The 12,158-nt window shown below is 56.1% G+C and overlaps 1 protein-coding gene across 1 annotated transcript; it reads right to left on the reverse strand.

Moving 5' to 3' along the window:
- Nucleotides 1-124: 124 nt before the first annotated feature.
- AGPAT2 (1-acylglycerol-3-phosphate O-acyltransferase 2) lies at nt 125-8,891 on the reverse strand. The gene is made up of 6 exons (XM_058853441.1): nt 8,644-8,891; nt 5,023-5,156; nt 4,410-4,585; nt 4,172-4,267; nt 2,610-2,682; nt 125-2,156 (listed from the first exon to the last, which is right to left on the reverse strand). Exons 1-6 carry the CDS (start codon nt 8,829-8,831, stop codon nt 2,005-2,007), a joined length of 819 nt encoding a protein of 272 aa, XP_058709424.1. The 5' UTR covers nt 8,832-8,891; the 3' UTR covers nt 125-2,004.
- Between the last annotated feature and the right edge of the window lie 3,267 nt (nt 8,892-12,158).

A 12,158-nucleotide genomic window follows, 5' to 3' on the forward strand; every position in this document is an offset into this window, starting at 1 on the left:
CAGACTGGCTGAGTGTGAACTCGAGGGTGTTTGGCTTTTCCTTAGCATTACCCTGGGACATCATCTCCCAGAGAGCAGCGAGCACAGGCTGGCTGTGCTTTCTGCCCTGCCAGAGCACAGGCCTGGCCCAGGCAGGGCAGCTGCCTCCCCACACTCCCTGTGCTTGCTGTCACATGGAGAACTTGGGGACAAGTCCCTGCAGCCCCAAGCCAGGTGGCACAGCAGGGGACAGATGCACCTGGTCCTGGCAAAGGTACTGCAGAGCTGGGTGCCCATCCCAGCAGCTCCTGTTCTGTTCTCCAGGAGCCCTGGAGTGCAGCTGGATGAAGCACAGCCCTCCTGCCTGGGGAGCACAGGGTAGGGACAAGGACCCACCCTGCCCCTCCATCACCAAACCCACCCTCTGCAAGAGCTGAGAACTCAGCACCCCACACCCTCCTCCCTCAGCCCCCACATAAGACCAGGAGGCTCCTTTATTTAAATAACCAAAGGTGTAATTTTTTTGTTGTTGTTGTTGATTTTTTGTAAAGCACACAACATTCTCAGCCCAATTAAAAGTGAACAGCAGACAACTGCACACAGAGGCACCGCTCCCTCCTCCCAGGAGGAGTCAGACATGGTTCCCTTCCCCAGGAGCCCACCCAGGGCCCTCCTGGGTTGACCCTCCATGACAACCCTTTATCTGCCACTCTCACAAAGTGCTGGTTTGGTTCCCATCCTCCCACCCCAACCCTTCCCATCCCCTGAGTCTGTACTGTAAGGCCCCTCCAATGAAGCCCCTTGGCAGCACCAGCTCGGCCCAAGGGCTCCTTCCATGGAGCTCCCTGCCGTTCCCAGCTGAGGCTTTAGCCCCAAAATACCAGATAAACACAACTCCAAGGCTGCAGGGGCTGGGTGTGCTGGTTACCTGAGTAGCCCCAGGTGACTTATTCCAGGGTCCCCTGTGCCATGAACAGGGGAGCTAAAGCTACAGTAACCATGGCCCTGACCCAGCCTCCAAGGGCATCAACATTCCCAGCTCCTCGTGAGGGATCCAGGAACTCTGTTGGTCCATCACCCCAAAGCACAGGGGAACCCCTTTTATTTGAGTGGGAAAGGGGTTTATGTCCCCCCAAGGGGCAGCTGAAACCTTCCAAGCCCTCCCAGCCCCATTGGAGCTGCAGCTCACCCACCCTGTGGCTCTGCAGGGGTTTCACGGGCCTTGGAGAGCGGCAGCTCCGCCTCGCAGCTCAGCAGAGACGCGGGACAGGCACCATCTTTCGGCCAGTGCTGACCATGACAAGTGACAAAACGAGCACCAGAGCCCTTTGCCTCCCTCCATAAGGGGCATTGCAGGCCCGGGATGTGACCAGGCTGAGCCACCACCTCGGCAGGGAGTTGGCAGCAGTTTCCCACCTTGATGCTGTTGTGACACAAGGGCATCTCAAGGGGACAGGCCCGTGAGTGCCACTAGTGGGTGGCAGGGCTCTGGGCTGTCCAGGGAGGACACCACACTCCTAGTGCTGCTGAAAAGCCAAAATCTGGATTTTCACCCAGTTCTCAGCCCTGTTTGTGCATCAAGGTTGTGCTGATACAAACTGCTGCCTGGTGGTTTCCACCTGGGACATCACAGGGCCAGGCCAGCACAAGCTGAGCCTGCAGGAACACAGGTGCAGGGACAGTCACACGAGGCAGAGCTCAGGCTCCAGGCAGGTTATTGCCATCATCCTGTGCCAGCTGCAAGAGCTGGGGGAACTCACCTCTCTGGTCATTGAGCCCTTTGGTAGCACAAGTTTGATGCCTGAGAAATTCAGAGAAAGGAGATATTTCAAAGTGAGAAAATGAAGCCGTAAGAGAAATCCACTCAAAGGGGAACCTTAGTGCTGGCTTGACACTCTGTGTGTGCCAGTCTGTGGTGCTCCCAAGAGTTAGAAATCACTGCAGAGGAGAAGTTCCTTCAGTATTTGGCAAGAACAGATAGGTCCCTTCAGCCACCACCACACGGTGACACCACTGGAGAAGCCTCTAGGATGAGTCCTTTGCCTCGCTTGGACGGCCTGACAACCTGAAGAGGGTCTCCCTCATGGTGCTGAAACATCTGTCAGCGAGGTCGGTGACATCGTCTGACGTCAGCCCTTTGGTCTCTATTGGAGGCAGAACCTCAACCTTGACTTTGCCTGGGGACAAAAGAGGAGCCTGTGAGAAACCCACACGCCACAGGAGCTCTGTTCTCTGCCCTGTTCCCCACCCTGGACATCCCCAGCACAGCCCTCACCCCACCCCCAGGGCTTCAGGCATCCACCCCTGGAGCACAGGCAGAGTCAGATCCCAGCTCCAACAGCTGTGTCACTCAGAATAATTCCCCTGTGCCCCAAACTGCCATCCCAGCCTGCCCAGAGCAGGAGGTGGAAACCAATTTTTAATGAAAACATCCCTCAATGTATTTAATTACAGCCCTTCCTGAGTTAACCCAGCCCAGGCTCTGGTGCCAAGTGCTTTGAACTGCCTCCAAACATCTCCCAGCGGGGCTCCTCCTGCTCACCCCAGCTCTGCTTCCCTCCCACACCCCTGTTGAGCCAGATCTCCACACAGGACAACAGCAAGCCTGTCTCCAAGTGACTCCTTGTTACCTGATGTAAATAGCTTCGTCTTTGGGTTATAGAAAGCGGTGAAGGAGGAATACACCACAGGGATCACTGGCACCTTGGGGTAGGGAAGAAAAAGAGGAGTTACTGGCACTTCAGCAGCTCAGGCCAGGCTAGAGACAGGCAGCAAATCCCACACAGCAGAGCTGACCTGGCCTGACTCTCAGACATACAGGGCATACACAGCCTCACAAACAACACCCACTTCCAAAGGCTGGAACAATCAGCAGAATCAAAACCACTCCCCAAAATCTCAAGGCACAGGGATAAGGCTCAAGAAACCAGGGCCAAGTTCCACTGCAGCTTCAGCTCAACCCTGGCTTTTAGGGTTACTCAACCCAAGTGAGGCTTCAAACCCCAAGTATTTTCTGTCATGCAATTAAGCACTGCAGGCTGCCTGTTCTGACAGGCCTTGCCTGCTGTACAGGCACGTGTCTGGGGCACGGTGGCTGCTCTGCTTTCAGTTTCTAAGAAGAGGAGTCACCAGTTGTTATCAATTGCTCCAGGGGAAGCTTCAGACAGACACAGGGCCAGGAGGGCAGGCAGAGCTGTTGTTCCAGTGCTGGTAACACAGCCAGGATCTACAGTTGGTGACTCAGGGGGGTGTAGCAGAGGTGGAGGCCAGTTCCATGTCATCCTTTCCTCTCAGCAGCTGCCAGGCTCTGCCTTGGCTGCAGCACCCAGACAGGAATGGGGATGGTACAACACAGGCTACACCCTGGGCTTGGCCAAACTAACCCAGCGAGAGAGCTGGCACCTCTTCCCTTTCCCAAAATCCCTGCTGTAACACCTCTCCCAGGAAAACCGGTTTCCCCTGAGGCCTCGAGTCATCCCAGTCTCTGGCACACTGCCCCAGCACTGTGCCCAGGCAAGCACCCTGCTCCTGAGACAGCTCTGGCTAGATGAAGCTGTTTGCTTGCTCCCCACTAAATGCTCATGGATGCTGTCATTTTGGAGAGAAAACACATACCAAGAACTGCCATATGGCTGCCAGGGAGGCAGCAGCTATTTTCACACAGAGCAAGCCCAGATGTTGCTCTAAAGCACAAGAATTAACAATCCTGAATCACCACTACACTGTTGCCACCTGGGGGATTGAGAAATGGATCCACAGCTTTGGGTTTCCCCAGGAAAGGGCCCACTGGGCTCCCTGCCAGGAGCTCTGGGCTGCAGCCATGCCCCCAGGAATCCCTGGGCACAGGCACTGCCCTGCCATGCTGCCAGGAAAGCCTGGAGATAGGGATCAAGCCTGCCTGTCCCTCACACTCCTCCCTCCAGAGGGGACACCAGGACTGAGGCAGGCAGAGAAGAGGATCGGGAAATTCTCCACTGTCTGCAGCCACTCACGCCCAGGCTCAGCTCATTCCCAGAGGGGATGGAAAAGGCTCTTGGCTGCTGCTGGACAGCACTTCTGACACTCATGGTTTACTTGAGTAGGTGTTACGTGGGAACACAGCTCATCTGAGATCAAACAAACCACACACTGCACGATCAGTGTGCAGTGCCACTGCAAAAGCATTCCCCATGCAGGGGCAAATCACTGTTACCTGTGCCTGGACAGCGAGGTGAAATGCTCCTTTCTTGAATGGCAGCAAATCCCCAGTGCAGTTCCTCGTGCCCTCTGGGTATACCCACACCTTCACCTGCATATGGAGAGACAAGGCTCTGCTCCAGAAACCCACTTGCAGTGGTGGGAGACACCAGCCAGCTCTGCCAAGCTGAGCCAGCACCAGGAGTGCCACAATCCCTCCATGCCACCCCACCTGGCTCCACAGTGACACTCACATTCTCAGCCACCATAGTCTTGGCCACATCTGACATCACCATCTTGGCACTGCTGGTGCTCTTCCTGTTGATGAAGATGACTCCACCGAGGTACATGATGAGCCCCACGCTGCCCATGTACATCAGCTCTTTCTTGCCCACCTGGACACAGTTGTCGGGCAGGACCTCCATCAGCCCTAATGGGATGGCAGAGGGCAAGACCCAGCAGTCACCCCCCCTGCCTGCACTCAGGAAGGACAAGGACAGGGGCACCAGGGACAGGCTGCTGCCTTACTTCTCCCCTGGCTTCTGAGAGCAGGAGGCTTGGCACACAGCAGAGTTAGTGGGGCAGGGTGGCTGCAGGTGGCAGCAGGACCCCCCCAGAGGCAGCTCATTCCCCAGCCCCAGGGAGTCCAGCAGGGCCACTGGCACACGTGCTGGGCCAGCAGCTCAAGGACAGCAGCAGCTGGGGTGCTGCACAGGTGTGGGATTGCTCAGAGTGACAGGAGACCCTTCCCACAACCAGCACCGATGGGGAAGCTGCACCAGGGGCTGATTGTCCAGGAGATACAAGAGGGACTTCTCCCAATGGTGAGCAGGAGAAATGTTCTCTTCCCTCCCACCAGCTCCTCACCCATCATGTCGAGGACGCTCTGATGGTTGGACACAATGATAGCAGGGCCCTCCACCTTGAAGTTCTCCAGTCCCTTCACCTCAAACCTCACGCCAAAGAAATACTTGAAGGTCCTGACAACAGCTCTGATGATTCTGCGGAAGAAAAAAGCAGTCAGCAGCAGGGCAGGGAGGGCAGGGGCTGCTATATCCAGTGGGGGTGGAAGGAGACAAAAAGAGCTCTAGGACAGAGAACCTCCTGTCTTATTTGCGCTGTGGTCCACCCAGGTGTCTGCCCTGCATGGTCCCACGTGCTCCAGGAGTGCTGATCATTTGCCCTGTTCACTGCCATGGTTCTGGGCTGTCCCGGTGCTACCACACTCTTCCTCCTGCAAGCAGCAGGGTCCCACAAGTCCTTCAAGCAATTCTCCCAGGAGCTGCCACTCCCCAGCACACCCAACACCCAAGGAAGGCTCTGCCAGGTCTGCTCCTTGCAGTGCTGGAAGATGCTGCTCAATGATATAAACAAACCCGGGGTGCGCAAGGAAGGAGGGGAATGAAGGTGAGAAACGCTTCCCTGCACAAGGCAAGGATGCAGGCAGCAACCAGAATGCTCCCCACATGGCTTGGCAGAGGCTGGGTGCCCCCAAGCAAATACATGCTCAAGCTTTTGCCCTTCCCCAGTGGATCTACAGGTCTTACAGAGCTCCCAGTTTTTCCCAGCTGTGAGACTCCAGTAGCTCCACTCAGCCATGCCAACACTGGAGTACATTTCCATGCCCTTGTCAGCACATGGGAGCAGGGCCCATCTATGCCACCCCCTGACCTGGGGACTTGGGGACTCTCCAGCTAGGCCAAAGGACACAGGCAGAAGCTGGCAGAACACAGGGACTATTTTGGGCAAGGGAACAGCCATTTACCAGGACAGGTGGCAGAGGAGCCTGCACGTGAACACTCCCAGGAACAGCCACCAGCCTGGCTCTGCTCTTCCCTAGAGCCGATTCCAGAGCTGACCTGCCCTCCAGCAAGCACCTGGATGTCCTGCTTCAGGGCCACCTTCTCTCTGGCAGGCAGGGGATGGAGCTTTCCTTTGTGCAGCAGCAGATTGAGGAACAGTGTCAGCTTTGTCCCCACCACTTGGGAACTGTTCAGCACCATCCCCCTGAGAAACATCCTGGTCACTCAGGTGGGAGGTGAGAGCCCGGACAGCATCTCATCCTGGCTTGGCAGCAGCTGCCAGCATCTGCTCTCCAAAAGTCTCCATAAACTCTTGAGCCACAGGACTTCCCCCAGCTTGCTCCTACCCACAGCAGGGTTCACATCTCCTTGGGGTGTCCCCCCATGCAGGCCACCCGAGCTGGCTGTGACACTGGAGTTCAGGCCAGGCCAATGCCCCAAGGTGATACTGCTATCAGTCCTCATTTCAACTTGCAGCAAAGAGCCACACCCAGGGAAAGGACACGGGGAGGTGTGTGGAATGCAGAGCTCCAGAGCTCCACAGCCCACTCCAAGGTTACAGGGGTGCAGTCCAGGTGAAGAGACAGGGTTACAGGTGAGAAGGGGCAGGGTGACATGAACCAGTGAGGTCATGGGGGATGCCAGGCCACCAGGATGACCTAAATCACACTTCTCCTCCCTTCTGACTGCCAACCAAAAAAGAGGTCACCGCTCTGGAAGTCACAGTGCTCAGTGGCTGCTGGGAGAGGCTGGTTACACATTACTCAAGAGCAACCATCCAGCTTCCTCCTGCCAGCCAGGGGATAGACTTTCCTTGCACAAGATGTGGTGTGAGCCACTGAAAGAGGCAAAGGGGCAGAGCTCAGAGCAGACAAAGAAGAATGGGGTGACCAGCAGCCCTGCTGGGCTGGCCATGTCACCCACAAGGTTAAAGGATGGATCTGAGGCTCCTCCAACCCTGTAAGTGGCTTCTCTGCTGGAATCAACGACCCAGACGTGGTGCAGCCACAGCTTCAGAGAGCTGTAAAACCAGTGCACTTATTTCCAGACACAAGGGGCATAAAAATGACAGAGAATAGGACTTTGCTGTGCATCCCTAACAGTCTGACTATGAAAGCCAGCAGCCCCCAGATTCACGTGCTCTGCTCCACAGCCAGTCACAGAGGTTTGTTTAGGATACTCTGATTTTCAAGGACTACTGAAGTCTGCTCACCAGATTGGAAGCTCTTGCAAGATGTTTTACCACAGATAAACAGTTCTATCTCTATCAGACACCCTGGGTAATCTCTTCCAAGTCACACCAGCTTGACACTGGAGCCAGCGGCACAGCAAGAACGGGGTGTTCTGCGCCAGGCAACAACTCCATTATTACTGTCTGTCCACCAGCACATGCTCTGCTCCAGCCCCTTTTCCCAAGCTGGAATAAGCAGTCTGGGATGTTGGAGAAATCAGGAACTCACTGGATCACCCCAGCCACAGACCTCCCCGGGGCTGGGATACATCACCAGGATCTTCAGCCAGTGCCACTACACAGTAACAACAGGCTTAAGTTACAGGAAAAGGGCGGTTCCAGCCAAAATTCAGCCCTGGGTTTCAACATGAGCAGTTATCCAATGCAAGTACTTGTCACTAAATAATTCCTTGAAGTTTACAGAAAATTTAGAGGGTTTATTTTTGGGGGCAAATAAAAAGATATTGTCTCCATCACTGACATCATAAATTCTCCCAGCTGCAGAGCTGGCTAAGAATTGGAAAGCTGCTCCTGAGTGAGCCAAGGCAACCAAAGCTGGAGAGAGAGCCAGGCTGGAGATGGCAGAGCAGACTGCCTGGGGCCATGGCACCAGCTGGGACGGGCAGGGCACAGCTCTCAAGGCAGCACATCAGCGCCCTGTGCCCGCTCCCTCTGCCCTGAGTCCTATGTGTGAAAGCCACACTGCAAAGCAAAGTCCAACTCCACCCGCTGAGGTGCTGCCAACCTTTGATCCTAAAGGATGTTAAGGCTCTCCTTTCCCCTGCATCCATATAACACGGTCAGCACAGATAAAAAGCTGCCTAGGGGAGAGCAAAAGCAGGAAATGTGCTGCCAGCAGAGGTGCCAGCTCTGCCCTTAGAATGTACCTTGACATGGAGAGGAGGTGCTGGATGACAGCAGCCCCTTGGCCCTTGCCACAGGTGTCCTGTCAGGGGACACAGGGCCGGACAGCAGCTGCAGGAGAGCTGTGTCCTGGCAGCACATGGCACACAGCCTGCCCACACGCTCCTGGGGCAGGAAACACCCCAAACACAAGCACCCAGTTGTTAGGATCAAAAGGGACCTTCTAGAGATCAGCTACATCTGCCGTGGCAGGGTCACCCAGTGACACAGGTGTGTTTGGAATGTCTCCAGACGGGTCGATTCCTCGCACTCCCTGGGCAGCCTGCTCCAGTGCTCTGTCACTCAACAAACACTGCTCTCCTGCAGCTTTCCCAAAACAAGGCACCACCGCCACTTTCCAGGCGCTTCATCCCCAAACGCGGCTCGCCGAGGGCTCTGCCCCGGGCCAGGACAACCCCCCTGAGCCTAGAGAGGACGCTCGGAGCTGCGCTGCCACCGATGTGACAGAGGCTGCCAGCACCCCAGGGGCTCCGGGCAGCGGCGGGGAGGTGACACCGCTGTCCCCAGCGCGTTCCCCCCGTGCCCCCTCACCTCATGTTCCTGACGGTGCGGCCGCCGTTGACCAGCAGGCAGGCGGCGGCCGCCAGCGCCGAGGACACCAGGCACAGCAGGCAGTAGAAGCCGATGCGCAGCGCGAAGTTGACGGTGGGGCTGAGCTCCATGAGGACGTGGAGCAGCAGCAGCACGGCCGTGCCCCATAGCAGCCACCCCAGCTCCATGACGGCTCCACCCGGCCCGGCCGCTACTGCCGCCTCCTCCCCGGGCAGCCCGCGCTGAGCCCGCCTTATGTGGGCGGCCTGGCCCGCCCCGCCGCTCCCTCAGCGGGGCGGGACGGGCGCGCAGGGAATGTTCCCTTTGGAGCGGGGATTCCTCAGGCTGCTGGGCGGGCCTGGGTGGCCATGGCGAGGGAAGGAAGGCGGTTCGTCCCCTAGTGCAGCGTTGTGGGGGTTTGGTCCCCTCATGGTGCACTGTGGGGATCTGCTTCCCTCATCGAGGGCTCTGGAAGTTTGGGACCCTCATGGAACCATGTGGAGTTTGGGGCCCTCATGGAACCATGTGGAGTTTTGGGACCCTTATGGAACCATGTGGATTTGGGATCCTCGTAGTGCTCTGGGGGCATTTTGTCCCCTCATGAAGCCCTGTGGATGGTTTTGTCCCCTCATGAAGCCCTGTGGATGGTTTGGGACCCTCATGAAGCCCTGTGGATGGTTTTGTCCCCTCATGAAGCCCTGTGGATGGTTTGGGACCCTCATGGAGCCCTGTGGATGGTTTGGGACCCTCATGGAGCCCTGTGGGCCTTTGGGACCCTCACTGTGTCATGTGGGGATTTTTTCACTGCCTGTGTGGTGCTGTGGAAAGGCTTTGGAGTCTTCCATGCTGTGAGGGAGTTTGTGTCCCTCAGGACGCTGTGTGAGGTTTGGGGACCCTCATGGACCCTTGCCCACCTTCTCTGCTGGTGCTTGATGCTGGTTTTCCAGCAGAACAAACGTGCTGAACGGGATGGAGCTTTCCCTGGGGTTGGGATAGGATCAGGCCCTGAAGCTCTGTGGGTACAAAGCTGATATGGGAGATGAAAGTGTCTGCTGGAACTGACACAAACCATTCATTGACCTCATCTGGTTTTGCAACACTTTTTATAGCGAAACCCGAGTCCCGCGAGTCTCCGTGGAGACTCCACTGGGGTAAGATGTGACCCTGTGGTTCTGAGCATCCCTTTGGCATCCACAGCTTTGCAGCTCCTGGAAAAATCAAGGAAAAGTGTTATCCCTGTTAAAATAACCATTGTTCCCTCAGCTGTCCTTGGATTCACCAACAGAGGTTGCGTGCTGTTCCCAAACAAGCTGTCACCAGAAAAGGGAGGGCTCGCTGCCCTTTCCCTGCCCCACAGCAGCTTTAGGGCTGGGAGCAGGAGACAAGCTCCTTCTCTACGGAGAGCTCCTGGCCAGCACTCCCTACGACTGCCAGGCAATGACATCTCAGAGCTGGTCTCATGATTCCAGCTAATGCCACAAAGAACCCTTATTGTATTAGCATCTCCACACAGCATTAGATTAATCCCCGCTGCCTGTGTCGTGTGGGATGTTCAGGGAGCCTTGCTCCAGCACTGTGCCAGCCAGCATATGCCTGGGAAGTCACCGAGACCTTTGCAGCTGAGCAGACGCTGGGCCCGGAGCGATTCTGTGTTATCCTCATGACTTTCTGCTTTTGTTGACATGGGAAAAAAAGTCCCTGGTGATCTGTCACCGGGGCGCAGCGCGGGCCAATCCGTGGAGCTCATAAATGCTGGCTGACGTTGGGAATCTGAAAAGAAAATTCCGGCAGGGCCGTGGTGCCGGCGGCAAGCGGAGTGAACAGATCCAGTGTGGCGGGGTTGGTGCAATGCTCCACGTGTGGGCTCCTGGAGGAGCTTGGCTGCCATCCCCTTCTCCCCACGCTCTCCAGCGCATTATCTGGAGTAATGCAAATGAAACATTTGATATTAGTCTGTAGCTCAAGGAAGGGGAGCACTTTCTGATGCCAGATTAGAAGCCAGACATGGGCCTGCCTGCGAGCAAGCAGAGCTGTCACGCTGAGTTATTTCATAAGGCAGGCGGTGATGCTGCCAGATGACGACAGCCTGTGCATTAACATTTTCATAACAAAAATTCCTGATGGAAGAGGCCCGAGAGCCTCTGCCCACTGTGTAACACAAGGGTCATCTCATCACCCTGAAACGTGGCCATTTTGGGGCAGAGGCAAAGGTGACCCCATCCCTCTCCTCCCAAGCTTCAGCAGCCGGGATGAAGCAGTTCCAAATTCTCAAAAAACCCTGGTTTGCTATATTGTGCTGTGTGTTTGCAGATATATAAACTACTGATTGGATTATTTAATCGTGGTAGAAGGGTACCCTTCAGGTAGTGTAGCTGAGCAGGGCCCAGAATCCCTGGCAGGAGCAAGAACCCATCAAGTGCCAAGCAGAAGGGTCCACGCAGCATCACTGCTGGTGGGATTTCTGTGCCTGTCCATGAAGAGCCATGAAGCCCAAAGCATTACCCTTGTTTTACAATAATCTGGCTGTGTTCTTTTATCTTTTACTTGTCTGAATTTATTGCTTCCCTTGGCAACAACATGTGACCTCCCTGTGTATGACTAGCTTCTGACTGGAAAAGAAACAGAGCCAGGGAGAACATCTCCCACATATGGAGAAGGGAATAGAGGGAAAGCACTCGGAGGGGTAGGAAGGAAGGAGGGATGTGTCCATCTCCTGGCTGAGCAGGTTGTAGAGCAGCAGGAGGCTTGAGGCTGGGTGGGTGGGTTCTTGGCAGGACCCTCTGGAGATGCCAGCTGTGCCGAGGGAAGGTTGGATTTGTGGAGAATCTCACTTGGGCTGCCTTACCCTGCCTCTGCCCTTGGCTTCCCACAGTGCCTCTGGCAGCTCTACCCATCGGCCTGCTTCCCTCTGCCTCCTGCCAAGGGCCGTGTGTTGAAAGCAGCAGCTGGGTTTGGTGACATTAAAGTGAGGGGGAGGAGGAAGCAACCAGCCAAACATCCTCGTTCGTGGCCTTTTCGTGGCACGCATGTGTGAGGCTGGGAGCCCTCACAGGAAGGGCTGGCAGCACAAAGCCGTGGGCTGTGCAAACTCCTCAGCACCAGCCCCTTGTGCTGGGTGCTGCACAGCAACCTCCATTGTCAGGGGTCTGGGGGACAGTGAGGTGATCCACACATCTGCTATAACTCCTTCCAGACCTCTGTCAGTCCCATCCATCCATCCATCCATCCATCCATCCATCCATCCATCCATCCATCCATCCATCCATCCACTGACCTATCATTCCCTCGTCAGCAGTCTGAATTAGCAGCTGGCTCTGGGAGATGTGTCAGAGCCTGGTGTCACTGTGTGTCACCTCTGTGGAGCTCAGGGTACAGAGGACAGCCCAGCATCACAGCACTGACGTGTTTACCCTGTGTAACACTCCCGCATGGGCAGGGCTGCACGTTGGGAACCTGGACCTTGTTTGCATCCATAAGCAAGGCTGCCCCCAGGGCTGACATCACTGGCTGACATC

Source organism: Poecile atricapillus, chromosome 20, assembly GCF_030490865.1.
Source record: "Poecile atricapillus isolate bPoeAtr1 chromosome 20, bPoeAtr1.hap1, whole genome shotgun sequence".
In the NCBI taxonomy this organism is placed as follows: domain Eukaryota; kingdom Metazoa; phylum Chordata; class Aves; order Passeriformes; family Paridae; genus Poecile; species Poecile atricapillus.